This window comes from Balaenoptera acutorostrata, chromosome 11, assembly GCF_949987535.1.
Source record: "Balaenoptera acutorostrata chromosome 11, mBalAcu1.1, whole genome shotgun sequence".
NCBI classification, from domain to species: Eukaryota; Metazoa; Chordata; class Mammalia; order Artiodactyla; family Balaenopteridae; genus Balaenoptera; species Balaenoptera acutorostrata.
This window is the reverse complement of record NC_080074.1, coordinates 53929613-53946518: the sequence shown is the minus strand read 5'-3', so window position 1 is coordinate 53946518 and position 16906 is coordinate 53929613. Positions and strand designations below refer to the sequence as shown.

The 16906-nt window shown below is 39.6% G+C and overlaps 1 protein-coding gene across 2 annotated transcripts in view; it reads left to right on the top strand.

Moving 5' to 3' along the window:
• Positions 1–16906, top strand: part of SRGAP1 (SLIT-ROBO Rho GTPase activating protein 1) — a 279839-nt gene that overhangs the window by 172474 nt on the left and 90459 nt on the right. For both annotated transcript variants that reach the window (XM_007179740.3, XM_007179741.3), the window contains exons 5-6: positions 10949–11131; positions 11608–11736. In XM_007179740.3, the coding sequence (XP_007179802.1) occupies positions 10949–11131; positions 11608–11736 (312 nt within the window). The remainder of the gene's footprint in view (positions 1–10948; positions 11132–11607; positions 11737–16906) is intronic.

Here is a 16906-nt window from a genome sequence, read left to right as displayed (position 1 = left end):
TAAGGCTCTTTGCAGCTCAGTTTCTTTGATGCGTAGAACAAAGACCATGCTTCTGCTCTCAACCTTCAGGTGTGTGAGAGTAAACAAGTGAGCATTGACCCTGAGCACTGGCTGAGGCTATTGTGGGCTTTCAAGATATGATGGGGGGGGTGGTATTTTATAATTTTTGTAGCAACCATGAAACACTCACTGTTTGCCAGTTACCACTGCAAGTGCTTGGCATGTATTAATTCATTTTATCTTCACAACAACCTTAGAGGTATGATTCTTATTCCTAATTACAGGTGAGAAAACTGTGGAACGTGATAAAAGGCAAAACAAGGATCTAGGCAGTCTGATTCCTGAATTTAACCATTAGATCTGTTGAGAAATGGAATAGGTTATCTTTTAAGACGGTGCTCTCCTCCTTTGTAGAGTGGCTGCGCAGCACTTGTATGGAGAGGGTTTGTGATTTATAAGTTTCTAGGATTTATGGAATGCCATTATTCAGCGTTTGTCCCAAATCTCAGAATCTGTTCCCTGTCTCTAAGTCAGTTAAATGGAAAGTACTAAAAGCATGGTTGCCTCAGCTCTAAAATTATTAGAGGATCATCTCTGTTGCGTCCAGAGAGGCTGGGAGGAGCCTTTCAATAAATTTACAGGTCCTGTTAATATATTGATGGCAAACAGCCCTGTCATCAATGAGTTAGACTTGTGAGATATTTCCATGTATGGTGTTGGGTGCTGGGCGAGATAGAGGTCTCCACAGCTCTGTGTAAACCTCCCGAGGGCTTCCTGGAGAAGCTGACACCTGATTTTATGACAAAGGAAGGGTGGGAAGGGCCTTCCAAAAAAGCAATTCGTGTGTGAGGGAAAGCACAGATGCGTGAAAGGGCATTGCCTGTGCAGGGAACTCCATGTGCTTGAATATTGCCAGAGTATTAGCAAATCATTCATGTCAGAATAAAGGGAATATTAAGCTGGACTTTGTTCAAATCCTCTGCCCTTACCAATTTCTCTTTACCCCACTACAAATGGAGTGCTTGAGAGACAAGAAAGGAAAATATCTTCTGCAAAATTAGAAGTTCCTGGATAAAATGACATTTATTTCATGTTAAAAATCTCTGATCATTGTGAAGTGGGCAGATATTATACCAAATTGTTCATTGCTCTCATGAAAAATAATCCTGATGAACCTAGTATAAATCAACAGAGAATAAAATATAATTGGATTTCTAGTAATAGAATGTAAAGGAATCAAAAAGGACAAGGCCTGTTTGTGGTACATTTTACGGGGCTCAAGAAATTTTTGCTGAATGTGAGTGTTCTTCGAGGGTTCATTCGAGATAAACAAAACCAATAACCCCTGCCTATTACTCAAAGATTTGAATTAGAAGCTGCCTCTGGTGTCTACTGGAAATAGAGCTAGCCCAGATTAAGATTAATAAATATAGGTTGCTTGTCTTACAAATAGAAACATTTTCTTTCTAAGAAGGCAGAAAACAATTTATCCTCTTTAGGATAAATGAGTCATTTTTCATTAAATATTTTTATTAAAGTAGCAGAATCTGGTGAAACTAATTGTAATTTATATTGCCAAGTAAAAAATATTGTTAAATTTAGCACTTTGAAAAAGATGACTAATGCCCTGCTTTAACTTAAATATAACAGTCAAAGATAAAAGCACATAGCAAATCCTTGTGTCAACCCTGCACCTACCAGATAGTTCCTGGGTTTTCCTCCTTAATGAGCACTTGATGATTGATCACTAATCAGTTTGAGAGCTAATTAAAGTCACTAGAGTGATAGATACCCCAGTTTAATATTCATCAATATAATAGTACATTAGAGTATACAGGCATTGTTCATTTCTAGATATTTTCTGTGCAGCAAAGCAGATGAGTTATGACCTCAGAGCCCATGGAAAATTCTAGGAAGAATCTTATGTCCTCGGCATAGCATGGTATACTATTTGCTGCCTCAATCAACAGAAGCAGGAGATAATTAGTATAATTTGTTGTTAATGGGTTTTTCCTTTTGATTAAAATTTATCTGCCATCTACCCTGACACTGAAAAAAATCAGCCCCTTTAGCAACTGAGAAGTATATTATATATATATGTATTTCCCCAAACAATAAATACTTGTGATACTTAGTTGTTGTAAAATTAATAAGGGAAATCATGGACTCATAGAATTTTAGAGTTGGAAAAGGCCTGAGCGATTACATGGTCCAGCCACGTCCTTTATAGGTGAGAACGCTCTGGGCCAGCAGGGTTAGACAGAGCCTTGCCACAAGGTCACAGTCAAGGCCTGGCAGACTGAGGGTTCACACGCTTGGATATCTAGGACCTGAAAGCTCCTTCCTCTATCACAGGCTCTTGTAGGTTCTTGTTGAAGATGGAGAAGAAAATAGTAAATCTCCAACAGAAAACAAAACATGAATGACAGTCCGGATGCTCTTTTCATATAGACTGCTAGATGCCATCCTATGTTACTTCCTCTAAGCATCGTCAAATATTCTCCACTTCAGGGGATGTGTTAAAATTCTCATGGAAAGAGGCCTTTCAGTTACATGATCAGTTTTTCTATGGTCAAACCTCTAGTTTGTGCTTCTTCTTTCATTCCACAGTTTTCAAACTGTTTGAGGTTCACAGTTTGATTTGATTGGTTCCCTAATTTTGGTCCTGTCAGGAGACTTCATGTTGCCATCTCTAATAGATGAAAGTCACCCTGAGGGTCAGAAAGACTGAGGTTACAGAACTATTTTGCAGCAAAGCTAGGACCAAAATCCAGGTCTGTTGGATTTCATAGACCTATAAAATGCTGCTCTTTGTAATTACTCCTGAAACAAAATCTTTAACTCCACACTGAACGGAATAGAATTATTTTTGTGACTTTCATTAGCCTTACTTTCTCCCTTTGCATATGTGTTCTCTATCTTTCCCTTTGTTTTGTTTATTCTCTGTATCTCTGTTGCCCTGTCATTTGGTTGGTTAGCAGCCAGCAGGGTCCAGAGTCCCAGACAATGCCTTTTGTTCAAAGCATTTGTTTGGATTATAAATATAATTTGATGATAAATTCATACTGTTTTAACTGATTTCATTTCAGTGGGGCCACAACATACCTCAAGTTTCCTTTGATAAACTAGCTATAAAGACGGGATCTCATGCTATTTAATTGTTCATCTTGAGCTATTTGCTCATTTCTAAAGCGCTTTGCTAAAATTCTTACCATACACATAAATGTGTATATTGTGTATATTCAAATATCACTTCTTTCCTTTCCTTTACCTCTGTTGGAAATGATAGTCTTTCCAGTCATGGAGAAATCATTACCTTTTATTAAAATGAAATATTCTGTGGTAATTTTTTCAAATAGCAATAGCTGACATTTACCGTGCACTTATTATAGGTCAAGCTCTTCTTTCTGTGCTCTTTACATGTCATGACACATCTAATCCTTCCAACTACCCTATGCCTGCAGTGAGTAAGAATGTTATGCCCATTTTACAGTGAAGAAATGAAGGCACAGAAAGGTTTAGTTACTTGCTCAAGATCACACAGTAAGTGCAGAGGCAGGATTTGAGCCCAAGCAGTCCGTTCTGTAGGTCTAAGCTCTTAACTGCCAGTATACTACCTCTCAAAGTGAATTCTCCTATAAATGTTACTTTTCAAATATAATTAAGTTTTGTAAATTCTGCTTTCATTGACTTATAGTGAACCATACAAGCCTGGGGAAAGGAGGTGGGAAAGTTCATCACTGTAACAGTCCTGTTGACCACTCATTACCTCGAGGATCAGCAACTTTTCCAGCCCTGATGCCACAAATGAGAATAAAACATACTCATAAGGGTCCCTCACAGGCCTTAAGTGGGAGATGGGGCATTGGGGTGGGAACTGAGATCCATTGTGGGCATTGACTGAGTAGCATTCATGTTCTGGGTGGGATTCTCCTGTCTTTACATCTTTGTATAAATAAAATATATCCCCCCTCCCACCCCATCTTTCTCTCCAAGTGAGCCCCCAGACTTAAATAGAAGCTGATTAAAAGGAAGCCTAGGAGTCTTCTCCACCTGACTTGCACTCAGCCTACCTACCCTGAAGTCCATGAGTGCTTCCCTCCCCACCTCCTATTTGTCTTCAGTAAGAGTAGGCCTGCCTTTGTGTCTTTACTGGGTAGGGACTGTGTCTTTCATCTCTAGCTTCAGAGCCTAGCACAGTGCCTGGCTTATGGATACTCAGTAGCTGTTTGGTGGATGAGTAAATGCAGATCACTATGCACTGCTCCCTGAAACCTGGGTAATTTTCCAGTAAATTATACTTAATTTTACAGTAACTGTCAGCATACAGCAAAAAAGGTGCTAATGATGAGATGGACATTGCAGAGAGGCTAGAAGCCTTCCTAAGTGTGACTTCAGGTGGTGTGTTTTATGAACATGTAGGTATCTATGCCATCAACTCCTGGGTACTCGTCACTGGTATATTAGATTAGTTTTTAAGAGGTTTTGGCTGGCCCGAGTTGTAATATGAAACAGCAGGAGAGGCCTCCATCAGGTCTGCTTTTGCTGTACTCAGTTCTCCAGCTGCTTTGTCTTTGGGAGGCACTGGCCTGCACCGCTCTGCTTAGAGCCAGAATGTGAAGCCAGTTAGTCTGGCCGCAGAGCCTGTGTACTTGCTTCTACATCATACCTTAGAAACTGTCAAGGAAGAGAACTGCCCACCCTGTTCTGTGCTTCCCATGCATTGTATCACTTAATCCCAATTTCACCTCAGAGGAACTGGGGCTCAAGAAAGTTAAGAAACTTGCCCAGCTGATAAGCAGTAGCATGAGAACTCAAATCCAGGTCCGCCTGGCTCTGTATTCATCGCCAAGGTTGGCTCAGTATACTAAAGGGCAGGAAAGCTCAAGGTTGCTGGTGTAAAGATCGTAGCATGCAGTGTTATGATGCTGTCTGAAAAGTAGTTCCTGCCCACTGCCCCTATTTAAACTAAGCTCCAGAGACACAGCTTGGCTCAGCAGAGGCTATAGTCTAGACAGAGGAACTGAGGCTGTGTGAGACCCTGAAGGAGCCAGGCTTACAGCACAGCTCCTGGGGCTCAGCCTAGGGTGGCCCGGGAGCCCTGCCTTCCCCATGAACCTGAGAGCTTCCTGGGAATGGACTTCCAAGGTGCTGGTCCTACCCTGATGGTTTTGTTGATCTGGCACCGGCGGAAACTCGGTTACAGTTAGAGCCCTCTCATGTATTGATTATAGAAAAGAGATCTTTATCTTAGGTTGTTGATATTTAAGGAAACCTAAAGAATGTAGTTTCTCAGGAGAGCTTTTTGTGATTGATGGATTTATTAAAACAGCAGGCTGTGTGTGGAATTAGGAAATACTGTCACTAACATACTGCTTTTCACCAGCCCACCCGCCAACCGCAACACCCTTTTTTTTTGGGATGCCATAAATTCCAGTGCTAACTATATTTCACAAATGATTTAGAAATGTTTGCCATCCCATCAGTCCAGTCCCAGGTATTTATTGGTGGTACTGTTTTGGATGCCAGGGATGGAGAGGAACAATGCTAGTCACATAGTATTTGTTAAATGAATAAATGAATGGGCAAGCTGAATAGAAAAGGATTCCTGTCCTTCAGATGCCTATTTTACTCCTCCTGTAAATAAGGCAATATTAAGGACCTGGAGTTGCCTAAAATATTATTGGTGGCCTCACTGAACTTACGGGACAATCCATGATACTGAATGGTACACAAATATCTGTAACACACAGCACAGAGTCTGAAGTGCTATCAGTAAGTAGGTCTTGGAGGTCGGAAGAACAAGATCACTCTTGCTGGGGACCCAGGGAACACTTAGCAATAGGTGAGCTTTGACCTTGCCCTGGAGAATGAGTCAAAATGGTAACAGCAGGGGGTGCTGGGGGAGGGCATCCCAGGCAGTGGGATTGGATTGTCTTGGGAAAAGGTCACAGAGGCAGGAAAGTACAAATTTTGAGGAGGGAGTTAAGTGATTGACTCAGGAGTATACAGAGTGCTGCTTGGGCTGGTGTTGGGAGCAGAGCGTGAGAGCATTTGAACTCTGTGGTGGAGGGGGTCATGTCAAGTTTAAGAAAAGGTCAGAGAGAGTGAGAAAAGAGAAAAGGCCCTGGAGCTGTCATTCTGGATTCTCCTTCCTCCTTTCCATTCCCTCTTCTTCATGCTAAGTCAGGTCGCTTCACACCCTAAACCATCCTGCCTATCTTCACCTAATTACTGCTGAGGTACTGCTTTGACCATACTGTTCACACCTCTATGGATTCACCAGCCCCCTTCAGAATAAATTCTATACTACTTAGTTGGGGTTTCAAGGCTCTCCTCATCTGGCCCAGTCTATTCTTCAGCTCAGTTACCCCATCATCCACTACCCTGGACTCCCTTCTCCACCGTCTTGGTCCCCTCATGCCCACCTCACCTGTGTGGGTCGCCTACCCCATTACATCTTTCCTGATACTGTCCTTTCAGCCCAAATGCCCTCTCACTTCATCAGTGTCCATGAGAATCTCCAAGTTTTTAGAATTTTTAAATTCTAAAAACTTAAACTCTTAGAAGATGGAAACCAAGTCTTTATTTTTATACCCATCAGTGCCTTACAGGTGCTAAACACCAAGCAAATGTTGAATGAATAAATAATTATCTTTCATTCCTTCTTTTCCTCCATTCCTAAATATGACCAAGAGTTAACTATATCCCCCAGATAAAGAGGCCTTCCATTTGTATAATGCATTAGACCTTCTGAAGGTCACGGCATAGCAGTCCAGAGCACTGAATCTGGAGCCAGACTGCTGGGGTACCAACCATTGCTTTGCCAATTATCAGCTGTGTGACCTTCAGCAAGTTACTTAACCTCTCTGTGCCTCACTTTTCTCGTCTGTAATATGGGGAGAATAAAGGTACCTACCTCATAAGCGTTTTTAGAAGGATTAAATAAGCTATTATTGGGTTGTCCAAAAAGTTCGTTCGGGTTTTGCGGTAACATCTTATGGAAAAACCCAAATGACCTTTTTGGCCAACCCAGTATTTGTAAAATGCTTAGGACAATGTCTCGCATGTAGTAGGAATTATATAATGTTTGTTTAGCTAAATAGATACATATTGCATATGTCTCCATATATGTATTAGTGGTATAGATTATATACATATATATACACACATATGTAGTAAGTACTCAGTAAAGGTACAGTTGTACCCACACACAGGGACCATGTACAACTGGGTATCCACAACAACCTTGTAAGGTGAGCAGAAGTGTTAAATGACTCTCCACACCTAGTAACTGGTAGATCCATTCCTGGAACCATGTCTTCTAACTTCTGAGCCAGAAGTCAAAATGTAGAATTTATACCCTTAATCCACTGATCTCCAACACATGGATAGTTTTCAGATACGCCGTGACTTCTTGACACTGAATATTGAAATTTACTATAGATACTTTAATTACTTTGATTTAAAGTACAAGAGTAGTGTCAGATCCATTATATAGGTCTGTCAGTAAGAAAAAAGTATATATATTAACAGTTTCTGTCCAAAGTTTTTGTATAGGATTTCACATGAGGTGGGAGGTACATGAGGTAAAGAGAGATTGGTAACGGCAAAGGATTTGAACAAAGTCCAGCTTAAGATTCCCTTTATTCTGACATCAATGATTTGCTAATACTCTGGCAATATTCAAGTGTCACAAAGAAATCCATGATGTGATCACTTTCTACTTGACTATATTCTTCCTGCAGTTGAAGGCAGAGCAGGGAAGATAAATTGAGTGTGTTCAATGGAGAATTATGCATGAGGTTTTAGTAGAAAAGAATTCAAATAGGAAAATATGCTATTGGAGTACATTTAAATGGATATATGCCTATCATGTCATTTGGTATGCAAAGGCTTGTGTTTGCATTAAGCTGATGGAGAAGCTGTTATTTTCTTTGCAGTATATATTCAAAAGCTTTCTTTTACTTCTCTGAAAAAGAGAGAACTGTCTGTTATTTTAAATACAAAACACATTTAACTTCTGTCAACAGCTTACATTTTAAATAATGCAGTTTGTACTGGCATTCATTATCTGCAATTAGAGTTCTCGAGAAGCTTTTAGTTTTTTCTCTCCAACTTTTAAAATTCATTCATTGTAACTGTTGACATTTTGGAGAACAGTGGAAACCCTAAGTCAAATTGGAAAAACGGAACAAAGACGTTACCTTTCTGGAAATTACTATTGAACCGGGTGGAGAATCCTCAGCTATTGTGCTGAAGCACATTGTGATGAAATATTTATACCCTCTTCTTGCTAGTGTTAGGTCAGACTCAAACGTTTTCCTTTTAACCCAGGCTGCTTAATCAGAAACGCCATGGTAGCAGCCAGCTCAGAACCCTTAGTTCATAAAGCTTAGTTTGTGCAAATTGCCTGCTTACAGTAGGCCTCAGCATCTTAGTAAAGCAAGAGTCAGGAGTTCAGGTCTTTTCTTCAGGATGTATTTAAAAGCAAGATTTCTCAGTTTCCCAGGTCTGTCTGGGATGCCTTTTCATCCAACTCTGATGGGAGTCACGTGTTCTCATTTCTTCCTTCCTGTCAACTAGCAAGAAGACAGCCGAGCATCTGTGTGTGTGTGTGTGTGTGTGTGTGTGTGTGTGTGTGATTGGTTTTTTTTTCACCCTCTCATTTAAAGATGTAACTGGAACCAGGACCCAAAGGGCCTGTGGGTTTGCTTCAGGCGGGGAATATAAACAGAGCCAAGCCTAGAAATGCCAGGTGTGTAGTAGATTCGTTGACCTCACTGTTTGCTCAGCTGCACGGGGACTCCCATTTCATTCCCCAGCTGCTTCCTAATGCTGTCTTATTTTTCTTTCAAACTGGAGTAGCCAACCAAACCACACCCCCAGACAGATTTGATAATTACTAAAAAGAGACAACTTTGCAGTTACACACAGCTCACAGAAAGCTGCCATGACTTTGTAGTTTGGCCCGCACTTTGTTCTTGTTCAGCAGTGCCTTTGATGTAATTAGCTAGCTTATGATTTTAAGGAAAGACATCATCAGATTTTATGAAAACAAGTAAAGCTCTTCATTAACCCTGTGTTTTACTCTTCAAAATAGTCATCTTAAGAGTGTGTATTAAGTTGAACCATAAGTGCTGATTTTCTACCTTTTTCATATAACCTACAAAAAACAGCAATTTGGTTCAGCCTAAATAAATATATTTATTCCAGTGATGCTTCCAGTCTTCAAACTATTTTAAAACTCATCTTTTGAAATGAGAAAAATCAAGTTCCTTACTTTAAAACATTACATCAATCTCTTTAACACAACTATTCTTTAGTTATAAAATTGGCTCTGAATAACAGTTATTTACAGATGAAATAAAATCCACTTCATGTGGAGGAGAATTGGACATAATTTTTGAGACTGTGCCAGCACTGATTACTTGGGTGCTGAGTTCTGGTACCTCAAGGAACCTTGAGACATCAGTTGGCATCGGAGTCATCACACCTTTAAATTTTTTTTAAACTAAAGAGTATTTAATTGAGGATTGATTATATATTTACAATATATATGGAAAGGAAACATTACAAAATTTCATCTCTTATATATTCCTAAATCTATCAAAATGCAAATTACCTGTATCATTTCTAAGAGAAGAAACAAGATACTCTATATATGAAGGGTTTTCAGCACAGCTTTATTTATAAAAAGCAAGACGTTGAAATATTCTAAAATGTTCAACAGTAGGGAATTAGTTAAGAAAGTTATGACACAGTCATATAAAAAATATTATACAGCCCTTAAAATTATGTTTTAGAAGACTGTTTTGTGGTATAGGAAAATGTTGATATTTTTAAGTGGAAAAGGACATAGGAGATTAAAAATTATAAATATAGTATGATCCAGATTTTTTTTTAATAATATTATTATGCTTATTTTTTTTAAATTATTTATTTATTTATTTATTTATTTATTTATTTATGGCTGTGTTGGGTCTTCGTTTCTGTGCGAGGGCTTTCTCTAGTTGTGGCAAGCGGGGGCCACTCTTCATCACGGTGCGCGGGCCTCTCACCATCGCGGCCTCTCTTGTTGCGGAGCACAGGCTCCAGACGCGCAGGCTCAGTAATTGTGGCTCACGGGCCCAGTTGCTCCGTGGCATGTGGGATCTTCCCAGACCAGGGCTCGAACCCGTGTCCCCTGCATTGGCAGGCAGATTCTCAACCACTGCGCCACCAGGGAAGCCCCAGATTTTTTAAAAGGAGAAATGATATGTGTCATTTTAAAATGAACGTGTGTGTGTGTGTGTGTGTGTGTGTGTGTGTGTATTTTCATAGGAGAAAGACTGGCTAGCTGTATACCAAAATCTTATGCTTTTTATTTTCTACTTGCTTTTTATTTTACTTTCTTTTTTGTATCGTGTTTTCTACATTGAACATAAAGTATTACTTTGTGCTCATAAAAAGTTTTTTTTTTTTAACTACAACTATATATGAACCTTATATTTACATTTTGTATTTTGACAAGTACATTTTAAGCAATAAAGTCCCTTTAGAAAAGGCTATATATTTATTTGGAGTTTTCTATAATTCCAAGGTTGGGCTAAAATTTATCCATGCATAATGGTTTATTCTGCAAATTAATAATGCAGAGGAAATTTTAGAGAAACATTTTTAAGTTTGAGGGAACTTTTTAAGTACACTGAAAGCACACACAAGACTCTGTAAATCATTTTTTTCATCACAGCCTGTCCCTAAGTGCCTCTTCCTGGCAGGTGAATTTGCATATTTCTGTTTGCTTTATGTAGAAGGAAGAGTATATACTTTATTTTACTAACAATCTGGCTCTCCCTCTGCCCGTTGGAAGGTGGTATCTTTACCATATATGTCATATAATGGTTTCCATTCACTTTCTAAGTTACAGACAGACATCTTTTTAACAATTTGGGTCACATTTTCACAGGTGATGAAAACATACCATATGTATCATGCAGAGAGCATCAGTGCAGAGAGCAAGCTGAAAGAGGCTGAGAAACAAGAAGAGAAGCAAATTGGCAGATCCAGTGACCCAGTCTTTCATATTAGACTGGAAGAGAGACATCAGCGGCGAAGCTCTGTGAAGAAAATTGAAAAAATGAAGGAAAAAGTAAGTAAAAGTAGACTGCAGAGCCTTTCTGTCCTCACTGGAGGTGACAAACCTAGGAACACTGATGCAACAGCTGATAGACACACATTGCAAATTACTGTGAAATGACATGCATTTCCTCCCGCGGGAATGAAAAAATGTGTTAGAAACATAAAAATCATGTAATAACAGCTGGACCTCATTTAGTGGTGAATGCCAAGTATCCAATACACAATGGAGAGAACTTTGAATATTAACAAAGAGATTTCATTGCAAATGGGCCTGGCGCCCATATACGTTGTTGTTATTCCTCATCGCTGGGTAATTTTCGTTTATTTAATTCAGATTCGAAATGTACTTTTCTCAAAGGACTTCGAAGGTCATTTGTATATGTTGAATAAATTGTTTAGATGAATAGAAATTCATGTATGTTTCCCTGTCTTGTTTTAAAATGACTTTATTGTTTTTCCCAATGCCTGGATCTTCTTCATTTCCAGAGACAAGCAAAGTATTCGGAAAACAAGCTAAAGTCAATTAAGGCACGGAATGAATATCTCCTAACCCTTGAAGCAACCAATGCCTCAGTTTTCAAGTATTATATTCATGATCTTTCAGATTTAATTGATGTAAGTACTTGAAGTTTTTATACTTTCCATACCAAGATGGAATTAGCAGTAATCTCATTTCCGTGATTCTGAAACACCATCATTTATTAAAACAATGTTGTTTTATGTAATTCTCAGGAAAAAAAATGCTGCCAATTAAACTACACAGAATACTAAGACACAATAAATTGTAAGATGCATGTGAAACACTGTGCATCCTAAAACCGCTGAAAAACGAATTATGAAGTTCTGTGAAGCTGTGAGTATCTGGAAGACTCAGCTAGGAAGGGGGTCCAGGCATTTTCAAATGATGCAGTGGCACAGCCCTAACTGTGTTCATTGATTCAAAATATATTTATTGGACCCCTACTATTGTGAGATGCTGAGGCTCTGAGAAGCCATAGATAAACAGTTCTTACCCCCGTGGAATTTAAAGTGGAAAAAAAAAAAGTTAAGCAAATGACGACACAAATGATTGCTTTATGACAGTTGTGATAAATACTGTGAAGCAAAATAGGATACACAGAAACCACTTTTATTATCTAACTCTCTTTACTTTGATAGGCTATGATATAAAAAAGCACTAACTGGGCTCATTTAGAACTCTCCAAGTATATGTCTACTATTATATTTGTGCAGTGTTTACTGCCATTATTCCCCGACTTTGACCCTCAGCGTCACTCATTCTTTCATTCAGAAATCATCCACTGAGTACCCCAGTCATTGTGCTAATACCGTAGGAGATGGCAAAAATAAAACAGACAAAAATCCTGTGTCCAGAAACGCCAAGATCTGCAAATAGAAGATAAAAAGTGATGTGTCATAAGGAAAGCACAGATAAAGTGATAGAAGTTCAGAGACTTATCTGCTGGAGTTTTACTTGTATACTGCTTTGCAGTGATTGAATCCAACAGTTAGATGATAATATAAGATTATTTTCTATGGCTCATAGTGTCTGTCATAATGTAGTCATATAGTAGGTTAAAACAACTGTTTTGGGGCTTCCCTGGTGGCGCAGTGGTTGAGAATCTGCCTGCTAATGCAGGGGACACGGGTTCGAGCCCTGGTCTGGGAAGATCCCACATGCCATGGAGCAACTAAGCCCGTGAGCCACAACTACTGAGCCTGCGCATCTGGAGCCTGTGCTCCGCAACAAGAGAGGCCGCGATAGTGAGAGGCCCGCGCATCGCGATGAAGAGTGGCCCCCGCTTGCCGCAACTAGAGAAAGCCCTCGCACAGAAACGAAGACCCAACACAGCCAAAAAATAAATAAATAAATTAATTTAAAAAAAAAAAAAAAAAACAACTGTTTTTATGGTGCATTAAGTCTCAGATAGTTAGCTATTCTTTTAGAGCCACAGTTTGGGACTTTTACAAAAGAATTGCTAAGAATTGTTACAAAAGATTTTTTAGTTCATGTTTAGTTCATTAACACTCTGATGTGACTTTTTCCTTTTAAAGTCTAAAAACAATTTTATCTCTTATAATATCATAATTTCTTTATACAGAACCATTTAGTAATAAATAAATCCAGGGAAAACTCTTTTCTCTTTTCCTTTGTTACGAGTATTTCAACCAAGTAAGTAATCACTTAATTGTTTTAAATACGGAAGCTTTAAAAAAAATTTTTTTTTTTTCTTCCAGCACTCTGATGAAACAAAAGGATTTTTTTTCTGCTGGATTGCTGCTAGTTTTCCTGAATAAAAATTAAAAATTTTATGACCCCTGTTTTCAAACTTAGATCTGTAAGGATTCTGCAAAATGAATGGAATATAGAAGAACTAATTCTTGTAACAGCTCTGCTTGCTTTTTTTGTTTAGGGCTTATTTTAGTAGTGATTGGAGTACTTCGCTAAACCCAAGCCAGTTTAACAAGAGGATAGATAAGTCTCTGTATCTTGAAAAGTGCTTCTTTAATACCTACAAGGTACCAAGTACTATTCTTGATAATGGGGATCCAGCAATGAACAAGAGTCCTCACCTCCATGGAGTTTATGTACTAGTTGGGGAGACAAGCCATAAAAACATTTGCACATGTATAATATACTATATGTATGTAATATATGCTTATATATTAAATATTTATATTTAATATGTATATAAGTAGTAACTTATTGTTGTAGTAGTAATAGTGCCATGAAGAAAAATAAAACAGAGCTCTGGGGGTGCTTCTGTTGATGGCATGTCAGAAAAGCCTGATGTTTGAGCAGAGAAGTGAGCTGCAGAGCTATATCGCTTAATGGGGAAGGAATCCCTCATATAGAAGGACTGGCAAGGCTCCAGGTATAGAGGCGGAGGTGAGTTTGGCAAGTTCAAGATGCTCCAGGATAGCAAGATGTCCCTCATAGAGAAGCACTGGCAAGGCTCCAGGTACAGAGGTGGAGGTGTGTTTGGCAAGTTCATGATGCTCGAGAATAGCAAAGGAGGCCAGTATGGCTGGAGAGGAGTGAGCGAGGAAAAGGTTCTGGGAGAGAAGGAGGGCAGAAGCCCCATCACTTAGGGGCCTTTGGGCAGGGGAAAGGGGTTAGCTTTTGCTCTAAGTTTGGTGTGAAGCCAGTGAAGGGTTTGAAGCAAGGAAGTGACATCACCTGATTTCCATTTTAAAGACTTACTCTGGCATCGGGGTGGAAAATAGACTGAGGTGGGTGAGGCGGAGAAGTGTGAAAAAAGCCAGCTATATCTAGAGTCTTTTGCAATTGTCCAGGCCGGAGATGATGGTGGCTTGGACTGGCGTGGTAGCAATAGACCTGTGAGAAGTGGTCGGATTCAAAATATATTGAAAATAAAGCTAAAAGAAAATTGGGGTGGTGGGTTTAAAAAAAAAAAAAAAAAAGGATAAAAGTGACTCCTAGGCTCAGGTCTTGAATAACTAGGTTAATGATGTACACTTTACTGAGATGGGGACCCTGGAGAGGAGCAGAAGTTCTGCTACATGGAGTAAGATTGAGATACCTATGGGGCACCTGTGTGGAGATGTACAGTGGCATCCTTGATACCGTTAGTATATATAGGACAAGAAGAGCATGTCAGGATTATATGAGTCACCATCCTGGTTGTGGATATTTACTGAACTCTTACTATGTGACGGGCACCTAGGTTTCTAAGCATAATTTCATCTCATCATCATAACCTTGTGAGGTAAACACTATTTTCTCTATTTTATAGAGTAAAAGAACTGATGGAGGCTTAGCTACGCTGGGTAACTTGCCAAACGTTACACAACTGTTATGTGTTAGGTTTCAAACTCAGACATTTTAACCTCCAGATCGAAATAATTCTGATATAAATAAATAGTTAAATATGCCAAGTATTTTCAATTTTTTTTAGAAAGCTGGATTTTTTTAAAGATCAGCCTTAAATTTAAAATGTAGATTGAGCGGCGGCCGCAGCTGCAGCAGGACGGCCCGCAGGCGGCTCGGGGCCGCGCGCCGGGAACCTCGCGGGGCGGGCGGGCGCGGCACCCCCCCCCCCCCCCCCCCCCCCCCCCGCCTGGCCGCCAGCGCCCCGGGGAGGCGGCCCGCGCAGTGGGACCAGCAGCGTGAGCAGCGGCTACAGCAGCCTGGAGGAGGACGCCGAGGACGACTTCTTCACCGCCAGGACCTCCTCCTTTAGGAGAGCGCCCCAGGGCAAGCCCCGGGCCGGCCAGCAAGCTTCCAGAAGTAGAAACGGACTAAAATTGTTGGATTTCCCTGGGGGCGCAGTGGTTACGAAACCGCCTGCCAACGCAGGAGACACGGGTTCCAGCCCTGGTCCGAGAAGATCCCACATGCTGTTGAACAACTAAGCCCGTGGGCCGCAACTACTGAGCCTGCGCTCTAGAGCCCGTGAACCACAACTACTGAGCCCATGTGCCACAACTACTGAAGCCCGTGCGCCTAGGGCCCGTGCTCTGCAGCAAGAGAAGCCACTGCAATGAGAAGCCTGCGCACCGCAATGAAAGAGTAGCCCCCGCTCACAGCAACTAGATAAAGTCCGCCCACAGCAGGGAAGACCCAATGCAGCCAAAAATAAATAAATAAAATAAAATAAACTGTAAACAACTCTCAAACGATACAACTTAAATATGAATTTTAAAAGAACTGTTATGAAATTGGTATGTTGTCATATTCAAAAGAAATTGAGTACTCTTAGTGAAAAGCATACTTCAAGTTCGTTGACCCACTTTTAAGGCAATCAGAATGTGAATATGTACATTCTAAAATGGCTGCTTATTTTGTAGGAATCCAATTTACATATACAGTGGTGATCCTAAAAAGGGTCATTAAGCTTGACCCTTCATGATGAAAAAGAAACAATTATGCAAAGGCACCTAGAATCCTTTATGCTCCTGTGTGAGCCTATTTAGCAAAATACTTTTTATACTGAGCTAATAATTATTAGAAGGTATAATAATTATTATACCTCTAGTGAGAAAAAGTTAAGACATTTTTAATGCTGTCTTAAGACACTTAAGACAGCATCAAAAACATTTTTTATGTGAAATGACATGGAAGATACTAAATGTATCTTGATTAAATCAAAGCATTATAAATAGTCAAAGAATTCAAGTTGAGACCTTTTTTATACAAACCTCCAGTTTCTCTTGGCTTCTACTCAAGTCAGTATCTGTCTCTTTTCTTAAAATTTTTCTATCAAAGATGATGATGAATGGATCTATTGATATTAAAAAGTCATATAAATTTTCCATAGAATTTGTTTTAAAACTAGTCTTATTATAGAAGCAGTACATTTACATTGTAGAAATCTAGAAAATACTACAAACAAAAATAAAATGATCACATTCTTACCACCTGAGATCGTCACTTTTAAAATGTAAACTTTTTCTGTGTCCACACACCTATTTTTAGACCAGAGAGTATGAAATCACATTTTACGTATAGCTTTTTAACTACCTTTTTTCAGTCGTTGATCTCCCATCCTTCCGTTTCAGAAAAATTTTATCTCATCTAATAACCGCTACATTCCCATTTGTGACCCCCCCCCCCAAAATGTTTCTCAGCTGGTATGTCTAGACTAGATCCAATTTAGGATCACACGGTTGCATCTGTGTGATGTGTCCCTTTTGTCTTTTTTTATCCAGCCAAGTCCCTTGTTAAAGAGACAGTTGTTGAGGAGACAGGAGTGTCTGAGAAAATCTCAGCTTCTCAATTTGTCTGATAATTTGTTGTGTTGTTATTTAGCCCATTTCTCTA